Source organism: Mercenaria mercenaria, chromosome 9, assembly GCF_021730395.1.
Source record: "Mercenaria mercenaria strain notata chromosome 9, MADL_Memer_1, whole genome shotgun sequence".
Classification (NCBI taxonomy): domain Eukaryota; kingdom Metazoa; phylum Mollusca; class Bivalvia; order Venerida; family Veneridae; genus Mercenaria; species Mercenaria mercenaria.
The window spans coordinates 44789355-44810443 of record NC_069369.1 but is presented as its reverse complement, the minus strand read 5'-3'; the positions used below and the strand labels follow the sequence as shown (position 1 = coordinate 44810443).

General features: G+C 38.1%; 1 protein-coding gene across 1 annotated transcript in view; it reads right to left on the bottom strand.

Moving 5' to 3' along the window:
- The window catches only part of LOC123547002 (nucleolar complex protein 3 homolog), a 323445-nt gene that overhangs the window by 189767 nt on the left and 112589 nt on the right, over window positions 1-21089 (bottom strand). The window contains exon 10 of the mRNA XM_053551318.1: window positions 3874-3930. Within this exon, the coding sequence (XP_053407293.1) occupies window positions 3874-3930 (57 nt within the window). The remainder of the gene's footprint in view (window positions 1-3873; window positions 3931-21089) is intronic.

Sequence of the window (21089 nt, the reverse complement as noted above, 5' to 3'; positions counted from 1 at the left end):
GTAGGGGTAGCGTAATGTAATTTTACGCAAAAATGAATTCGGTGACCCCATAATTTTATTCCATAAATCGACAGAAAATAAAGTTTTCATCATCATGTTAGTTTTTTCTCAAATACTATCGTTTGAGTTTTACAAGATTTGACAAGATTAAAGCAAAATTTTTATTCGAAACTCAACGTCATATTTGTCATTCTGATGTCACTTTAACGTAAATATCGACTTTTAACGTTAAAATGATCTCCATAAATTATACACCATTTTAAAGACATTTTAAAATGAAAATATGATGAGTTGCAAGCAAATCGATTTTTGTGGAATGAACAGAACAATTTACAAAAATCGTCTGATGGACGTGAAATCGCGGTTCATCAAAAATGGACGTCAATGGCCGTTTTTGAAGGTTTGCAGAGAAAAAAGTTACAAAAATATCAAAAAAGTAACATACGCAGTCTATGAGGAATATACTGAAATTTATATTAATCAAACTTTCGAAACGAAACCCAATAACTTCAAATTAGGCGCATTCCACCTTAACTGTTTAACATGGAGGACTAGACGACTCAAGGATGAGTTTACTTCAACTTTGGGAAAAACTTACAATAAGATTTGACATTATCAATTCACTGGTTTGATGTTGCATTTACTGAAAGATGACATTTTACTTGTGTATCTCTCTGTGAAAAATGTCTTTACTTCTGACGGTGAGTTCTTCCATTAAACATGAAAATATTAAATGATAACAGATTTACATTGACCAGCTTCTTTCATTCTTGGCTGTCTGCCACACTGTTATGAGTATGTGTTTTAATTATGCGTTATCAGGACCGTAATCTCTGAGATATACTTCTAACAGGGCCACTTGACAGTTATAACAATAATTTGATCAAACAATAGGATAACTCAGAAATGTATCAAATTGTACATGCTTATATCATATTATGTAGTTTGAAACACAAATAGAAAGAGAGACGCATCACTTTTATTTGCCATAGCAGTGCAATAAAATAACTCTTTGATGACTGTTTAAATACCAAAATGTTTCATTGCCGAGAGTAAATTCTTTAACTTAATACATTTATATCAATTACTGGTAAAATTTGATAATGTGAATAGCATAATCATAGCCATCAAACATGCTATGCCGAGGCATATTTAATTAAAAGTTTGACAATAAACAGACAATTAAATTATTGAGAAAAGAGATTACCTCTGCAGGTGTTGACATTGTAAACCTTGTGAAGAATGGTCTATTTTTTTAAATAATGCTAATTTTTTCTTGAAATCTAATTTTTCATTAAAATTATACCATTAACCGTTTACTGATTTTATTAACCGATAACTGGATGTTCGAACGGTTAACGGATAACCATTTACATCCTTAATTTATAATAATTGCTAAATGATGGCAAATAATAGCAGTATTTATAAAGAAAGATACAGCAATCTGAATCCGACTTATCAATACCTAAGTGTAAAACTTGGTTTTAGAATGATGATGAATTGTGGCCTGGTGAGTTGTCAGCTTCAAGCAAACTGCATTATCTCCACTATGTGGCCTGGTGAGTTGTCAGCTTCAAGCAAACTGCATTATCTCCACTATGTGGCCTGGTGAGTTGTCAGCTTCAAGCAAACTGCATTATCTCCACTATAAAGGCCTGGGGAGTTGTCAGCTTCAAGCAAACTGCATTACCTCCACTATAAAGGCCTGGTGAGTTGTCAGGTTCAAGCAAACTGCATTATCTCCATTATAAAGGCCTGGTGAGTTGTCAGCTTCAAGCAAACTGCATTGTCTCCACTATGTGGCCTGTTGAGTTGTCAGCTTCAAGCACACTGCATTATCTCCATTATAAAGGCCTGGTGAGTTGTCAGCTTCAAGTAAACTGCATTATCTCCACTATGTGGCCTGGTGTGTTGTCAGCTTCAAGCAAACTGCATTATCTCCACTATGTGGCCTGTTGAGTTGTCAGCTTCAAGCACACTGCATTATCTCTATTATAAAGGCCTGGTGAGTTGTCAGCTTCAAGCAAACTGCATTATCTCCACTATGTGGCCTGGTGTGTTGTCAGCTTCAAGCAAACTGCATTGTCTCCACTATGTGGCCTGTTGAGTTGTCAGCTTCAAGCAAACTGCATTATCTCAACTATGTGGCCTGGTGTGTTGTCAGCTTCAAGCAAACTGCATTGTCTCCACTATGTGGCCTGTTGAGTTGTCAGCTTCAAGCAAACTGCATTATCTCCACTATGTGGCCATGTGTGTTGTCAGCTTCAAGCAAACTGCATTATCTCCATTATAAAGGCCTGGTGAGTTGTCAGATTCAAGTAAACTGCATTGTCTCCACTATGTGGCCTGGTGAGTTGTCAGCTTCAAGCGAACTGCATTATCTCCACTATGCGGCCTGGTTAGTTGTCAGCTTCAAGCAAACTGCATTGTCTCCACTATGTGGCCTGTTGAGTTGTCAGCTTCAAGCAAATTGCATTATCTCCACTATAAAGGCCTGGGGAGTTGTCAGCTTCAAGCAAACTGCATTATCTCCACTATGTGGCCTGTTGAGTTGTCAGCTTCAAGCACACTGCATTATCTCCATTATAAAGGCCTGGTTAGTTGTCAGCTTCAAGCACACTGCATTATCTCCATTATAAAGGCCTGGTGAGTTGTCAGCTTCAAGCAAACTGCATTATCTCCACTATGTGGCCTGTTGAGTTGTCAGCTTCAAGCAAATTGCATTATCTCCACTATGTGGCCTGGGGAGTTGTCAGCTTCAAGCAAACTGCATTATCTCCACTATAAAGGACAGGATGTATAATGAGACTCCCACCTTCTTATCTCATATTTCCTTCAAGAAATGACATTATAGAATTCGAAAAAACTTCATTAAATACCAAATAGTCCTTGAGGTAGCTATGTATAAGAGCTCACATATCTTGCTGCCCATGACCTTATAACTCCAGATGGTTAAGGGATGTAACAAACTGTGTGATGATATAATTCAAAATTAGCTTTGCAAGGTTATTATTGTGATAGCTTTAGCATAACTAGAAAATAACTATTTACTCAAAAGACCAGTGAAGTGCTGTTCCTGAATGGACTTTCCTCAAGTTTGCATTTTGAAAATATTGTGTTTAATGACATTGTTTGGTAAGCTCACTCGAGTTATGTTTATATCTGAAATTCTTTCAAATACTGTCCTTGATTCATGTCATCAATTACCAAGATGATGGATTTGAATTTCTGATTTGGAAATCATTCATTGAAATGGAAATGATTTTAGGAATTCAAAAGAACGTGTCACAATGGATAATGGCAGGATTCTTTCATGTAAAGTTAGTTCTCTCCTTACTCTTATTTTTGCATGTCTGTCTGGCTTATTTTTCATGTAAAAGCCTCTTATCTGCAGAAAAAAGTAAGTGTAAAAAAAATAAATATGAAACATCCCCCAAGGACTGCATGTGTTTTGAAACATAAGTGATATATCTAACTTTTAGTTCATAAAAACATGTTTTGATCTCATTTCAGTATCAAATTTGAAGTCCAAAAAGAGTTTGTTTGTTTGTTTTGGGTTTAACGCCGTTATTCAACAGTATTTCAGTCATATAACGGCGGGCAGTTAACCTAACCAGTGTTCCTGGATTCTGGACCAGTACAAACCTGTTCTCCGCAAGTAACTGCCAACTTCCCCACATGAATCAGAGGTGGAGGACTAATGATTTCAGACACAATGTCGTTTATCAAACAGTCACGGAGAACATACGCCCCGCCCGGGGATCGAACTCACGACCCCGCGATCCGTAGACCGACGCTCTACCTACTGAGCTAAGCGGGCGGGCTAGGAGACAAGACTTTAGTGAAGCATCAAAGATAACTATCAAATAATACCTTTGGTTGCACTCTATACTCCCTGGCTTTAATCATCCTTCCAATGCACTTTGTGAGCTACAAAGAGAAACAGCTATTATTCAAAATTGTTTCCATTGTTTTATCTCTGCCTGAAAAGGAAGGAAGCAAAACCATAATATAGAGTCCAACTTTGTCCCCTAGAACTTTACTGTAATTACATCCCTTTACTGATAATAATCCTTCAATCTTAGTATCTTATATGACAATTTACATCTAAACATCAAAACTCCATAGTCCAAAACACCATTCAAGGCATTCTAAGTGCTTGGGGTCTATCACACCCCTACCAGTAAACTATAGATGACAATAGCTGTCCAGATACAAAGGTTTAATTTTAACATCTTATACACAAAAGGTCTAGATCAAAGGAGGAAGTAAAATGTTACATTTTTCTTTTGTGTGTGTGTGTGTGCGTGTGTGCGTGTGCGTGCGTGCGTGTGTGTGCATGCGTGTGTGCATGCGTGTGTGTGCATGCGTGTGTGATGGGTGGGGGGTATTATGAACTCAATTTGGGACCTTGAACTTTGAAACTTTGACTTACCAACCAAGTTAATGCACACATCATTACCTACCTGTGTGCCAAGTTTGAAGTCAATACCTTGGGTGGTTATTAGTCCCCTACTGGTTGAAAACCAGTTTTGGGGACTATAGGAATGCGCTTTTCCGTCATTCCGTCCGTCCGTCCGCAATTTCGTGTCCGGTCCATAACTCTGTCATCCATGAAGGGATTTTAATATTACTTGGCACAAATGTTCCCCATGATGACATGACGTGTCATGCGCACATGACGTGTCATGCGCAAATCCCGGACCCCTAGCTCAAAGGTCAAGGTCACAACTGGAGGTCAAAGGTCTACAGGGCTTTTTTTCCTGTCCGGTCCATAACTCTCCCATCCATGAAGGGATTTTAATATTACTTGGCACAAATGTACCTCATAATAAGACGATGTGTCATGCACAACTTTCAGACCCCTAGCTCAAAGGTCAAGGTCACACTTAGCAGTCAAATGTTAACATAGCATGAACAGGGTCTGTTTCATGTCCGATCCATAACTCTGACATTCATTAAGGGATTTAAATATCACTTAGCACAAGTGTTCCCCATGATGAGACGACGTGTCATGCGCACATCCCGGACCCCTAGCTCAAAGGTCAAGGTCACAATTGGGGCACAAAGGTCAACAGATTTTTTTTCCTGTCCCGTCCATAACTCTGCCATCCATGAAGGGATTTTAATATTACTTGGCACAAATGTTCCCCATGATGAGACTACATGTCATGCACAAAACCTGGACCCTTAGCTCAAAGGTCAAGGTCACAACTGGAGGTCAAAGGTCAATAAGGTTTTTTTCCTGTCCGATCCAGAACTCTGTCATACATCAAGGGATTACAATATTACTTGGCATAAGTAAGTAAGTAAATTTTATTATAGTGACATCGTGTTATGTACAATACCAATACATATAAATTTACAATTTACAACACATGGCCACGTTGGGCCTATAAGTCACTTTAAATTTTAAAAGTTTCGAAAATCAATGTACATGATGATAAATACCAGTAGATAATTAACATGCGAAAAAGTGGAAATTTATCAACAGGAAAAATTGCATTATGTCATTATGTGATAAATGTTTTAATAGTATTTCACAACTGCATAGCTACTCAATATGTACATGTAATCTAATTATTTAAGTAGTAATCTAATTTCAAATAAATGTCTGTTTCTTAAGTACTTAAAAAATGATCTTGCTAACATATCTGCTGTCTTAAATAAAAGATTTGTAATATTTGAAACACAAGAAGGTTTACATGTACATATTCCATATATACAAATTCTGAAAACTAGATTAAACATAGTAACGAGTTGCTATACATATTCACAAGTTAATTAGTTCATTTTTTGTTTCCTATTAGTTTCTATAAAGATACAATCTCCGTCTATTCATAATTTCAACTAAGAATTTTGAAACATAAACATAATGATTTTGTACTACATAAGTAAGCTTTCCTAAGTCTGCCAAGTTATCGAAATTTCTGTTTGATTCTCTAGATATACACAGCAACTTTATTCTTAAATCATTGTATTTTGGACAATTTAGTAGGAAATGAGTTTCATCTTCAACAACATTTTCAGTGCAAAGAGTACATAATCTGTCACTGGCATTAAGGCCAGAATATTGTCCTGTTTCAATTCTGAGAGGTAGAATGCCACACCTAAACTGCGCTAAATGAGAACGTTCAGTCTTTGTTACAGAAGATAACATGTATTTTTCAGTTTCATAATCTTGTTTAAAATTGACATATGTTCGAAGTTTTGAAACATTTCTAACATTTTCACACCAGTTTCGTTTAAGTAATAAAAGTAATGAATCTTCAACATCTTTCAAATTTACATGAAGTTTGTTATCATAACAATTCGACATATTCACCTGTTGTAAAATATACTTAATGTTAGAACACCATGTATTTCCAACAGTGTTATAATCATAAAGAAACACTTTCTTTGTCAGTCTTTCATCACACATATTTACAACACGGTTCCAGAACCTAAGCATATTGACCCAACGTCTGTGTTGAGTTGAAATCCAACCCATGTCTCCAGTAATTGCTAGAATCGGAGCGAATCTATGCACACCCATATAATATCTTATTGCTCTATTTTGTGTCATGTCTATCACATTATAATTCTTGAAACCCCATATTGATGAACAATAGTCAGTAACAGGTACCACACAAGAATAATACATTTTAGAATATGTCTTGAAACCTACATCTTTATTACTTTGAATTTTTGATATGATTGCACCTAATGCTCGACCTCCTGACTTTGCAAGTATATCAGCAGTATGTGAAAGTCTAAATGTTCATGTAAGGTAACACCTAAATATTTATACATCGACGTATACGAAATACACATATCTCCTACTCTAAATGAAAAATTACTTTGCCTTTTACCTTTATTTCTAAAGTGTATAACCTTTGATTTTGACTCATTAATCATAAGTCTCCATTTTCGGCACCATTCATTTAAAAAGTCTAACATGTCTTGCATATCAGCTTCATTTTCAGATAGCAACAAAATATCGTTGGCATAAAATAAACAACAAATTATATTAATTATCATTGAACTTGACACCTTTGTTTAAACTTTTCAAACCTTCAGTAAGATCATTGATAAAGTAAGCAAAGATTGTTGGAGAGCTGCTGTCTCCATGTCTGACGCCCGACAAGGTCGGGAACCAGTCACTTAACATACCATTAAGTCTAACACAAGAAGATGTATCAGTCAAAATAGCCTTAATAGAGTTGTAAAATTTACCATTGATATTATTTGACAAAAGTTTATATAAAAGTACATTTCTATCAACAAAATCAAAGGCCTTCTGTATATCAATAAATGTGCCAAAGGTATCTTGCTTAGAAAGAAGTCTATTTCTGATCATTGTACATGTAGTATAAACATGTTCTTCACAGGTCCGTTTAGAACGGAAACCATTCTGTTCATCAGCGAGTAAATCTTGATCCTCAAGGTATGTCTTCAATCTATTATTAAGAACTGCTGAATAAAGTTTGCTGACAACTGACAATAAGCTAATTCCCCTGTAATTCAAAGGCACACGATTATCTTTGGTAACATCCTTGGGGATAGGAGAAATCATTGCTCTTCGCCATACACTTGGGATAATACCCATATCAAAACACAAATTGAACAATGAATATTAAACATCTATTATTATAGGAAATTTCAAAACTTCGTATGGTATTTTATCCCATCCTGCACTTTTACCATTTTTAGCGTTGTTCACAACTTTTTCAATTTCAGTATGTAATAACGGTAAATTAAGAGATACATTTTCTTGGTACAGAGGATCTAACATTTGATCTTCCATAAATCTTTTATCAGACAGTATTTGTTCGTAAAATTGCCTGTCGAAATTTTCATCATTTTCTGCACAATTATATAAATTTTCAAAATCACTCGACCATTTATTGAAAACAAAATCCGAATCATTTACCACATTTCCGTCATTATCATAGACCTCCAATGGAATAGAACTTTTGCGTTTCGGGCCTAAGTTTTTTAAATGCTCCCAGAATGCCCTTGGGTCATCGGTACAAGTACTTTCAATTTTAATTGAAAGGGACTTTTATGATTTCTTTCCGCTCGTCGTAAACGTTTTTCAAACAGATTTCTAGCAAGAATGTACTCATTCTGTAATTGTAGACGTGTTCGTCGATCCCCGTGAAATTTTACATAAACTTTCTCAGTTTTGAGCACATTTTGCCAAAGATTTTCTATTTCGTCATCCCAGTAAGGCTTGAAACTTTTAAACCTCCTGCGTGTTTTCTTAGAACAATCAAAGGATGGTATATGGTCATTCATTTCTTTTATCAAGGTTTTACAAAGTTTCTCGTAAATGCTATCAATGTTACACTGAATTTCTCTGCATAATTCTATATTCCTTATCAAGCCAAGAAATGCTATCCTTCTAAATCAGACGTCAAAAAGTCATTGAGGATCCTTTTCAATTTATAAACTTTTGTATTAAAATGCGAGCGTAACTGTTCCTGGGGCGGTTCATCTATATTAACATTTTTATAACTATAGGTAAACCGTAATATGTAATGGTCAGGTAATTTACTGCGTTTACCTATAAGTGATTGGAGATTATATTTATTCACTAACGAGGAGGGAGGTATAACTTCGAAATTGTCACACGAGTTAAAACAATCATGAGGGACGCAAACATAATCGACAACAGACTTTCCGCGGGAATTTACAGATGTGAAATTGTCTCTAAATTTATTGAACCGGTTATTCAAAACGCACATCTTCGAGTCTACAAGAAAATCAATGAAAGTATGTCCGTGCTGATTTACAGTTTTGTCCAGACATGACCTTGCAGGAATTCCATCAACATCAGAAATAGTGTCCGATAACTCTCCAATCCGCGAGTTTACATCACCGCAAACAAATATCGCATCACTTTCAGTCAGCAAATAGATTTGACCAAGTAAAGTGCATAAAAATCTGTAGCATTTCGACCCCATGGTGAATTTTCTGGTGGCAGATATACAGAAAATATAACAATTTTATATTCGGTTGTCTCAGAAACTAAAGAAAGGCCTAAAATGCCTTCACAAGATTGATCTACAACTTCAACGTTAAATTCGTCATATAAATGGTTCCTCACAAAAATACCTACACCTCCTGAACCCTTTGGTGCATTCACGTGAATTAACTGTCTGTTATGTGCATAAAAACGGTAACCGTCTATTGAAAGAGTTTCATTATTTTTCAAATGGGTTTCATTGACACAAACGATATCAGAGTTAGTGTGTGTAATTATTTTAGATCTTAATGCATGATTCGATCTAGTCCAACCTGTTGCATTTAAATGTGATACTGATATGGATTTTTCATTTAACCGGGCATTGGATTAATGGTCACCCCTACTGGAATTTCCACCTGGGTTGCCCCGGGACCCATTTTGGGGAGATGGTTCCTTTTTCACTATACGACCGTTACCTGTTACGCGGAACTGGTTCCCATTAGGAAGCTCCGCCAACAACGTTTTTGCATTCAATTCAAGAATACGTTCGGTGTGTGTCTTACTGCCATACAGATAAAAATTTTGTACACTGCTAGATTTTAATACTTTTTTTGAACGGAGCACTTCGATCTGATCAAGGCTATCAAATGCAATTTTGAGTAACGGTGATTTTCCTGTATGCCTGTCGGGACAACGATTTGCATCGGTAATTTTCACCTTAGACGAAATTTCAGTGCCAAGAGCTGAGATCAAATCCTTGGCGTCGTCTAACGGTTGTTTTCCACGACGTACAGGAATGTTTGTAGCGATAATTGTAATGTCACAGTTATTGACAGATTTATCCTGTTGTAAACCTTCGTGCAATTTGAGCGAATTCATCTCAAGTTCTAGGTCACCAATCCGTTTATCTAGGGCAGTAAATTGTAGATCTATATCAACCTTCACTGCCTTTATTTTATCATCGATTGTGGACAAAAGGTCTTGTCTTAATTTATCAATCTTACTGTCAATTGTTCTCCGAATACTCTACTGCCCCTTTTTCAGTGATTCAAGAATTTCCATCATTTTGTCCATTCGATCAGAAGTATTCATATTATCTGAACTGTTAGCAGAGTCAGCCATTTTTGTTTGTTTGTATAGAGGACTCGTCAAACCTGGAGATTCTCTCACTCTTTTCTCAGTAATAGGAGGATTTGAACACAATTCTAGTCAATTCATGTTTAGTAAACACTTACAGTTTATGTCTACTATAATTCCATTGAAATTATCACTTTTACCTAAAGTTATTGACAAAATTTATTCCATTTTATTTACAAGGGAAAATATACGTCCATCTTTAACGCATGCGCACCTGTTTTGGCATAAATGTTCCCCATGATGAGATGACGTGTCATGCGCACAACCCAGAACCCTGGCTTAAAGGTCAAGGTCACACTTTGAGATCAAAGGTCAATAGTATTTTTTTCCTGTCCGGTCTATAACTTTGTCACGCAAAATAGGATTTAAATATCAGTTTGCACAAATATTCCCCTGGATGAGACAACATGTCATGCGCAAAACCCAGGCCCAAGGTCTAATGTCAAGGTCACACTTAGAGACCAAAGGTCAGACACAAGAATGACTTTGTCTGGAGCATTTCTTCTTCATGCATGGAGGGATTTTGATGTAACTTGGCACAAATGTTCATCAACATAAGACGGATTGTCATGCGCAAGAACCAGGTCCCTAGGTCTAAGGTCAAGGTCATATTTAGAGGTCAAAGGTCAAATTCAAGATTAACTTTCTCCGGAGCATTTCTTCTTCATGCATAGAGGGATTTTGATGTAACTTTGACTAAATGTTCACCACCATGAGGCACCCTTGTTTTTAGAATTACGTCCCTTTGTTTTACTATAAATAGATTTTATTGTAACTTTTTTATTACTGGCCGTAGAGAAAAATCAAGACCACTTTTCTGTGGTACAACATGCATGTTACATCCAATTTTCTATCTCTACCAGGTAAAGAGTTTCTTGTGGACTTATATTATATAGATTTTTTTTTTTTTTTTTTTTAGGATTAATTTCCCTTTGTTGTTACTATAATTAACTTACATGATAATTTTTTTAATAAAAAAAATCGGCCAAAACAGTTCAGTATGAAAACAACTGCGGGTTTTTATATATGCACATTTTAATCCAAGTGTGTTGGTATAACATATTGTACATATATAGTACAATATTGTTTATACATCATTGACAGATATCAGTTCATTATGTTATACTGCAGTAGAGAAAATTAGGTGCCTTCCAGTAGGGGACTTTGTATTGCATGGCAATACTTCATTCACTTGTTCAGTTATGCTCTGGACACAAAATATGACAGACTTGACTTTACTGTCACCTTGATTTATGACCTAATGATCTGGTTTATGCACTCAAATACTAAGGCACAGGAATATAAAACTTTAAAAAAAATAATTTTTTTGGGGGTGGGGGGTTGGGGCTGAGGGGATGCAGGGGAGGGTAAATGTGAATTGTTTTGCACACATTGGAAATAAAAGTGATTTTAATGAGGGGTGGGGGTATAATGTGGGGTTTTTTTTAACTAAATTTGTGACTTTGACCTTTGACCTACCAACCAAGTTCTTGGCTTTGCATGTCATCTCATCACCACTTACCTATATCCCAAGTTTGAAGTCAATATCTTGAATGGTTATTAAATTATGCTTTTGACACAAAATATGACTGACAGATTTTACCTTGCTATAACCTTGACCTTTGACTTACAGAACTGGTTCATGCGCTCTGTACATTGTCTCTAGGTCACCTATCATATGCCAAGACTGAAGTAAAGTTATGTTCCACACACAAAACATGGAGGACAATTTTGACCTTTGACCTTTTCTTGACCTAATGACCTGGTTAATGCACTCTGCACATTGTCTCACTGCCACCTACAACACCAAGTTTAACAAGAGCTCCGCCAAGCGGGGCAATATATGCCCGAAGGGTTACATCAGAGGATGGGAGCAAAATTTAAAGAACTTGACTGTTGCATGGGTAAAAGTTTGAAATTTGAAAAATCCTGAAAGAAAAAGCTGGGGGCCTGGGGGCCGTAGGGCCCCCGGTCAGGTCCAGGACAAAGTCCTGGCTGGGGGTTCAGGGGGCCTCTTATCACTCTTTTCTTAAGCATGAGCAGTTTCTGCACTCTTTTGGCCTTTTCAGCTTTCAGCTGAAGCACAGAAGCACTTAATTTTTGCTGAATTTGGTGTTGCTTCAGCTCCTTTTTCTTCTGCAGATGTGCATTGTAAGTGCTGTAGGCATTGATGCAGGATCTCTTCATCAAGACACTAACTTTCATTTTGTAACTTTTTAATTTCTTCTTTCTTAATGTAGACTTCACAATAGCAACAGCCTCATAATTCTCCACTGTGAGACTGGCCCTGTCCTTCTCTACAATGTCGTCCATGATGTTAAAACTCGACTCCACAAGCGGCCCACTGAATATGGTCATCAGCTAGCTGTTTGATGTCAGCATCAACGTTGTACCTGCTGGTTTAAAATGCTAGCTTACCCATCAGTTCCTCGTCAGTGGTGAATGCAGGAATGAATGAAGCCAGTCGTTGGAAGGATGTTGCAGTCTGCTGATGACCTACAAACTCAGGATCCATGACCGTCAGCAACCGCAGCATTTTGTTGGTGTTTCACCTTGGGTGACTGTTCAATGTCATAGTACATATCAGAGCAAAACGCCTGCACCCCATCGTCCACATTTGTCAAAAGGACCTTCGCAGCATTGCTAACCATGTGAACCATGTCACCACTGATGTCCAGAAGATTCGGGTTTTTCTCACGGATTAGTGCCTCCACCCCACCTCTCACACCACGCATGGTGCTACAATTGTCCATATGGACACTTACAACCTGCCACCAGTTGACATCATATTCCACAAGAATATCCTCCACAGACTTCAAGATGTCTTTAGCAGTTGAAATGTTCTGTGCTCTTGATCCCATGTGCCAAAGCTGAATCTTGCCCTCTTCTTCGTCAAAGTACTGAACAAGAACATTCAACACTTTGTCATAGCTGTTGTTTGTAGCCTCGTCTAAGTTTAATGACACATACTTTCCCTTGATCTTGTCCTTCACTTCTTCTTTGAAAGTTCTTGCAACACCATGTGTGGTTATGTAAGTAGCACTAGTTGGAGACAGTGTTGCCTTCTCCAATGCCTGCTTGTCTTGGGCAAGTCTCTTAGCCAGACTGAGGAGGTCATCTGCTATGGTGAACGAATTACAGTGTTCACTCATGAAAGTGGTGGTCAGAGCTCTCACAGCTGCAACACGATCCTGCAGTGATTGTTGCATCAGTCGCCTTTGGGGAGCCTGGGAGTACCTATGAAAATAAAGTTATACTCCTTAAAGGTGTGTACATCAAAATAGAAAACTTTCAAAATTTTGGCAAAGGTCACTTTGACACTAGCTGCAAGGCAGAACTATCCAAAATTTGGGCATAGCTTCCCCGCTAGCCAGAACTATCCAAAATTTGGGCATAGGTTCCCCGCTAGCCAGAAGTATTCAAAATTTGAGCAAAGGTTCACCTCTAGCCAGAAGTATTCAAAATTTGAGCATAGGTTCCCCTCTAGCCAGTATTCAAAATTGCATAGGTTACCCGCTGGGCAGAAGCATTCAAAATTTGAGCATAGGTTCCCCGCTAGCCGCTGGGCAGAACTTTTCGAAATTTTAACAGCTAACTTAGTTACACAATAATAAATCTTAAATGCATAAAGTATATAGATCTACAGCAAATAAAATAATTCAATGTCTAATCTGAAAATGATATTACCTGATTTTTCTTCACAATCCTTTTGTTCTTTTTGTGGTCCACGTAATTCTCGGCGTGTTTTCTCAGTGCCGACCTTACACTTGATCCATAAGTCAACAGTTTATCACAACACTCGCAGTATGCTTTCCCTGCAATGTCTGGTTTTCTCAACCACAAACTCCATTTATAGCCGTCTGAATCTACTTCCGTAAGCCATTTCCATGACCATTTGTTTTTCTGTCCACGATCTAAATCTTTAGTCTCGTATCCCACGGGTACAAACTTCATTTTTTTGTAAGATCTCTTAGATTTTCACAGTTTTTCAATGATAATTGATGTTTGAATAACACTTTTGTTGACGCTAAAGATTGTAAACATCAGGCATTTAAAACAGCCGTTTTCATTGGCTAAAGATACGTGAGAAGCCAATCAACATTGACGTAGTAAAACTCGGCGATGAATCGGTTCATCAAAGGCCAACTTCGCGCTATTTTTGGAAGTACCGCGCCTGCCGTATATGGAAACTTTCGTAATTTTCCGTAAGAATGTAGATGATCCGATTGACTTGATTGGTCGGCCTCCATGGCGTGTGTTTCCGTCAATATCCGTGAAATATACGTCACAGCGTGGTTTAAAAATAGCATAGTTCGGATATCAACAATATGAACCAAGTATGAATGAACTTTTAACCGCGAATCCATACGAGCGTCGGGCCTACCCCTCCCCCCAATTTTCTCAACCCATCTCGACGAATTGGAAAATCAACCCTTGGGAATAAAAACAAGAGGACCATGATGGTCCTGAATCGCTCACCTCTTCCCACATGATCCAGTTTTGAGTATGACATCATTTTTTCTATCATTTGACATAGTGACCTAGTTTTTGAGCTCATATGACCCAGTTTTGAACTTGACCTAGATATTATCAAGATAAAAATTCTGACCAATTTTCATGAAGATCCATTGAAAAATATGGTCTCTTAGAGAGGTCACAAGGTTTTTCTATTATTTGACCTATTGACCTAGTTTTCGAAGGTACGTGACCCTGTTATGAACTTTACCTAGATATCATCAGAACATTCTCACTAATTTTCATGAAGATCTCATGAAAAATATGGCCTCTAGAGAGGTCACAAGGTTTTTCTATTTTTATACCTACTGGCCTAGTTTTTGACCGCATGTGACCCAGTTTCGAAACTGACCTAGATATCATCAAGGTGAACATTCATATCAATTTTCATGAAGATCCATTGAAAAATATGGCCTCTAGAGAGGTCAAAAGATTTTTCTAATTTTAGACCTACTGACCTAGTTTTTGACCGCAGTTGACCCAGTTTCAAACTTGACCTAGATATCATCAAGATGAACATTCAGACCAACTTTCATACAGATCCCATGAAAAGTATGGCCTCTAGAGAGGTCACAAGTTTTTTTTATTATTTGATCTACTGACCTAGTTTTTAAGGCATGTGACCCAGTTTCAAACTTTAACTAGATATCATGAAGATGAACATTCTGATCAATTTTAATGAAGATCCATTCAAGGGTATGGCCTCTAGAGAGGTCACAAGGTTTTTCTATTTCAAGACCTACTGACCTAGTTATTGATCGCAGTTGACCCAGTTTCAAACTTGACCTATATATCATCAATATAAATATTCAGACCAATTTTCATACAGATCCCATGAAAAATATGGCCTCTAGAGAGGTCACAATGTTTTTTCATTATTTGACCTACTGACCTACTTTTTGAAGGCACGTGACCCACTTTCAAACTTGACCTAGATATCATCAAGATGAACATTCTGACCAATTTTTATGGAGATCCATTCACAAGTATGGCCTCTAGAGAGGTCACAAGGTTTTTCTATTTTTAGACCTACTGACCTAGTTTTTGACCGCACGTGACCCAGTTTCAAACTTGACCTAGATATCATCAAGATGAACATTCAGACCAATTCTCATACAGATCCCATGAACAATATGGCCTTTAGAGAGGCCACAAGGTTTTTCTATTTTTAGACCTACTGACCTAGTTTTTGACCGCACATGACCCTGTTTCGAACTTGACCTAGATATCATCAAGATGAACATTCAGACCAACTTTCATACAGGTCCCATGAAAAATATGGCCTTTAGAGAGGTCACAAGGTTTTTCTATTATTTGACCTACTGACCTAGTTTTTGAAGGCACGTGACCCACTTTCGAACTTGACCTAGATATCATCAAGATGAACATTCAGACCAACTTTCATACAGATCCCATGAAAAATATGGCCTCTAGAGAGGTCACAAGGTTTTCCTATTATTTAACCTACTGACCTAGTTTTTGATGGCACGTGACCCACTTTCAAACTTGACCTAGATATCATCAAGGTGAACATTCTGACCAATTTTCATGAAGATCTCATAAAATATATGGCCTCTAGAGAGGTCACAAGGTTTTTCTATTTTTAGAACTACTGACCTAGTTTTTAACCGCACGTGACCCAGTTTCGAATTGACCTAGATATCATCAAGATGAACATTCAGACCAACTTTCATACAGATCCCATGAAAAATATGGCCTCTAGAGAGGTCACAAGGTTTTTCTATTATTTGACCTACTGACCTAGTTTTTGATGGCACGTGACCCAGTTTCGAACTAGACCTAGATATCATCAAGGTGAACGTTCTGACCAATTTTCATGAAGATCTTGTGAAATATATGACCTCTAGAGAGGTCACAAGGTTTTTCTATTTTTAGACCTACTGACCTAGTTTTTGATGGCACGTGACCCAGTTTCAAACTTGACCTAGATATCATCAAGGTAAACATTCTGACCAATTTTCATGAAGATCTTGTGAAATATATGGCCTCTAGAGAGGTCACAAGGTTTTTCTATTTTTAGACCTCCTGACCTAGTTTTTGACGGCACGTGACCCAGTTTTGAACTTGACCTAGATATCATCAAGATGAACATTCTGACCAACTTTCATAAAGATCCCACGAAAAATGTGACCTGTAGAGTGGTCACAAGCAAAAGTTTACGCACGGACGCACGCACGCACGCACGCACGCACGACGGACGGACGACGGACGCTGCGTGATCACAAAAGCTCACCTTGTCACTATGTGACAGGTGAGCTAAAAATCTGTCACTTCCGGAAAAATCTGGAAAACTTTTACCCATGCTGTTGAAGCACAAAGGACAGGAACGACGAAGGGAAGAAATTCCAAACAAAAATTCTAAGTTCACAAAAAAAATCCTTACCAGGTACAGGTATGTCAAAATACACCTAAAAATTGGAGGTACCATCCATGTTGTACCAACGACTAGATGCCCACGAGCAACATGTCGAGTCCGCCAGCTGTCAAAAAGACCAGGAGTTGCACATGACACCCTGTCTCATTGGGGCAAACATTTATGTCAAATAAAAAATGATTGCAAAAAGTTACAATATAAGTTATTTATAGTAATAACAAAGGGAAGTAAATCTTTAAAAAACAAGAGCTGTCTCCATAGGATGACACATACCCCCAATGGCACTTTGAATGAATAGTTATGGCCGATGTTAAGAGTTTAGGACCTTTGACCTACAGAGCTGGGTCTTGCGCGCGACACGTCGTCTTACTGTGTCAAACATTCATGCATAGTTATTTTAAAATCCATGCATGAATGACAAAGATATGGACCGGACATGCCCATCAATGCACTATCATGAAAAATGACCTTTAACGTCCAAGTGTGACCTTGACCTTTGAGCTACGGACCTGGGTCTTGCATGTGACACGTCGTCTTACTGTGGTACACATTCATGCCAAGTTATTTGAAAATCCATCCATCGATGACAAAGATATGGACCGGACACGCCCATCAATGCACTATCCTTTAACGTCTAAGTGTGACCTTGACCTTTGAGCTATGAACCTGGGTCTTGCGCACGACACGTCGTCTTACTGTGGTACACATTCATGCCAAGTTATTTGAAAATCCATCCATCGATGACAAAGATATGGGCCGGACACGCCCATCAATGCACTATCCTTTAACGTCTAAGTGTGACCTTGACCTTTGAGCTACGGACCTGGGTCTTGTGCGCGACACGTCGTCTTACTGTGGTACACATTTATGCCAAGTTATTTGAAAATCCATCCATCGATGACAAAGATATGGGCCGGACACGCCCATCAATGCACTATCCTTTAATGTCTAAGTTGACCTTGAACTTTGAGCTACGGACCTGGGTCTTGCGCGCGACATGTCGTCTTACTGTGGTACACATTCATGCCAAGTAATTTGAAAATCCATCCATCGATGACAAAGATATGGACTGGACACGCCCATCAATGCACTATCCTTTAATGTCTAAGTGTGACCTTGACCTTTGAGCTACGGACCTGGGTCTTGCGCGCGACACGTCGTCTTACTGTGGTACACATTCATGCCAAGTTATTTGAAAATCCATCCATTGATGACAAAGATATGGACCGGACACGAAAATTGCGGACAGACAGACAGAAGGTTCAAAAACTATATGCCTCCCTTCGGGAGCATAAAAATCTATGTCCACACAAAAATCCTTACCAGTAGAGATAGGTCAAAATATACCTCAAAATTGGATGTAACATGCATATTTTACTGCAGAAAAGTGGTCTTGATTTTTCCCTACGATCAGTAATAAACAAGAGCTGTCACTAATGGTGACAAATGCCCCCACAGCACCTTGACCTTTGACCTGGTGACCCCTAAGTCAGTAGGGTTGGTGTACTCATAAAGTACTATCAGCATGTAAAGTTTGAAGGTCCTGGGTGCAGTGGTTCGTGAGTAAAGTGCCTTCATGCAAAAAGTTAACGTTGGCCCCTGTGACCTTGACCTTTTGACCCCAATGTCAGTTGGGGTGGTGTACGCAATAAGTAATATCAGCTGGTGAAGTTTGAAGGTCCTGGGTGCAGTGGTTCGCGAGTAAAGTGCCTTCATGCAAAAAGTTAAAGTTGGCCCCTGTGACCTTGACCTTTGACCTGGTGACCCCAAAGTCAGTAGAGGTGGTGTGCTCAATAAGTACTATCAGCAAGTGAAGTTTGAAGGTCCTGGGTGCAGTGGTTCGCGAGTAAAGTGCCTTCATGCAAAAAGTTAAAGTTGGCCCCTGTGACCTTGACCTATGACCTGGTGACCCCAAAGTCAGTAGGGGTGGTGTACTCAATAAGTACTATCAGCATGTGAAGACTGAAGGTCCTGGGTGTAGTGGTTCGCGAGTAAAGTGCCTTCATGCAAAAAGTTAACGTTGGCCCCTGTGACCTTGACCTTTGACCTGGTGACCCCAAAGTCAGTAGGAGCGGTGTACTCAATAAGTACTATCAGCATGTGAAGTTTGAAGGTCCTGGGTGCAGTGGTTCGCGAGTAAAGTGTCTTCATGCAAAAAGTTAACGTTGGCCCCTGTGACCTTGACCTTTGACCTGGTGACCCCAAAGTCATTAGGGGTGGTGTACTCAATAAGTACTTTCAGCATGTGAAGTTTGAAGGTCCTGGGTGCAGTGGTTCGCGAGTTAAGTGCCTTCATGCAAAAAGTTAACGTTGTGACTAACGAACTAACTAACAGACGGACAGTTGAAAACTAATATGCCTCCCTTCGGGGGCATAAAAGTTACAATATAAGCTATTTTTAGTAACAACAAAGGGAAGTAATTCTAGGTTCATGTATATGACACTCCGTCTCATGATGGTGAACAATTGTGCCAAGTTACATAACAAGAGCTGTCACAGGAGACAGCGCGCTCGACTATTTCGATGCTGGATAAGGAAACTGGCCACATCTGAGGAAACTAGAGCTGTCACTGGAGTGTTTAATGACTCCAATTGTGGATGAAGATATTGCACAATAGCCTGAGTCTATGTCAAAAATATCAACGTAAAGTAATAAGAGAGGTAAAGATAAAATGTATCAAAACACTATATAAGTATATCGTAAGCAAAAAGGGGCATAATTCATGAAATATTGGTGCCAGAGTTATGCAGCTTGTGTCATATACTGTGGGTGATGATGTTGAACAACTATTTTAAGTTTGAATCAAATCCATTCAGTAATAACAGAGACAGAGTGAAAGTGCATCAAAACTTTAACCTAATATTCTCAAAACTTTAACCTAATATTCTAAGTAAAAAGGGGGAATAATTAATGAAAAATTGGTGCCAGAGTTATGCACCTTGCATCATATGGTGTGGGTGATGATGTTGAACAACTATTTTAAGTTTGAATCAAATCCATTCAGTAATACTAGTAACTGAGACAGAGTGAAAGTGCATCAAAACTTTAACCTAAAATTCTAAGTAAAAAGGGGAAATAATTCATGAAAAATTAGTCCCAGAGTTATGCACCTTGTGTCATATGATAAGGGTAATGATGTTGAACAATTGTTTGAGTTTGAATCAGATCCATTCAGTAATAACAGAGATAGAGTGAAAGTGCATAAAACTTTAACCTGAAATTCTAAGTAAAAAGGGGAATAATTCATGAAATATTGTGCCAGAGTTATGCATCTTGTGTCATATGATGTGGGTGATGATGCTGAACAACTATTTTAAGTTTGAATCAAATCCATTCAGTAATAACAGAGGTAGAGTGAAAGTGCACCAAAACTTTAACCTGAAATTCTAAGTAAAAAGGGGGAATAATTCATGAAAAAATGGTGCCAGAGTTATGCACCTTGTGTCATATGATGTGGGTGATGATATTGAACAACTATTTTAAGTTTGAATCAAATCCATTCAGTAATAACAGAGATAGAGTGAAAGTGCATCAAAACTTTAACCTGAAAATCTAAGTGAAAAGGGGGGATAATTCATAAAATATTGGTGCCAGAGTTATGGCCCTTATGTCAGATGATGTGGATGATGATGAGGAATAAATATTTCAAGTTTGAATCAAATCCATCAAGTAATTACAGAGATAAGTTGAAAAAAGAGAAAGTGTAAACAAGAGGACCATGATGGTCCTGAATCGCTCACCTCTTCCCACATGACCCAGTTTTGAGTATGACGTCATTATTTGACATAGTGACCTAGTTTTTGAGCTCATGTGACCCAGTTTTGAACTTGACCTAGATATTACAGTGTAACTTCCGAAAACCGGACCTTCTGAAAACCGGAAACCTTTGAAAACCGCACGAATCTCAAAGTCCCATTTTTTTCTGTTCTTATTTCTATATATTTTTAACTTCTGAAAACCGGAACTCCCGAATTCTGAAAACCGGACGATTTTTGAAGCACCGTTTATATTTTAACACTAAGATTGACTTCCGAAAACCGAACAGCAAAATTTTTGCTGGATTAAAAGTGTCACCTGATAATCCAAAAAAA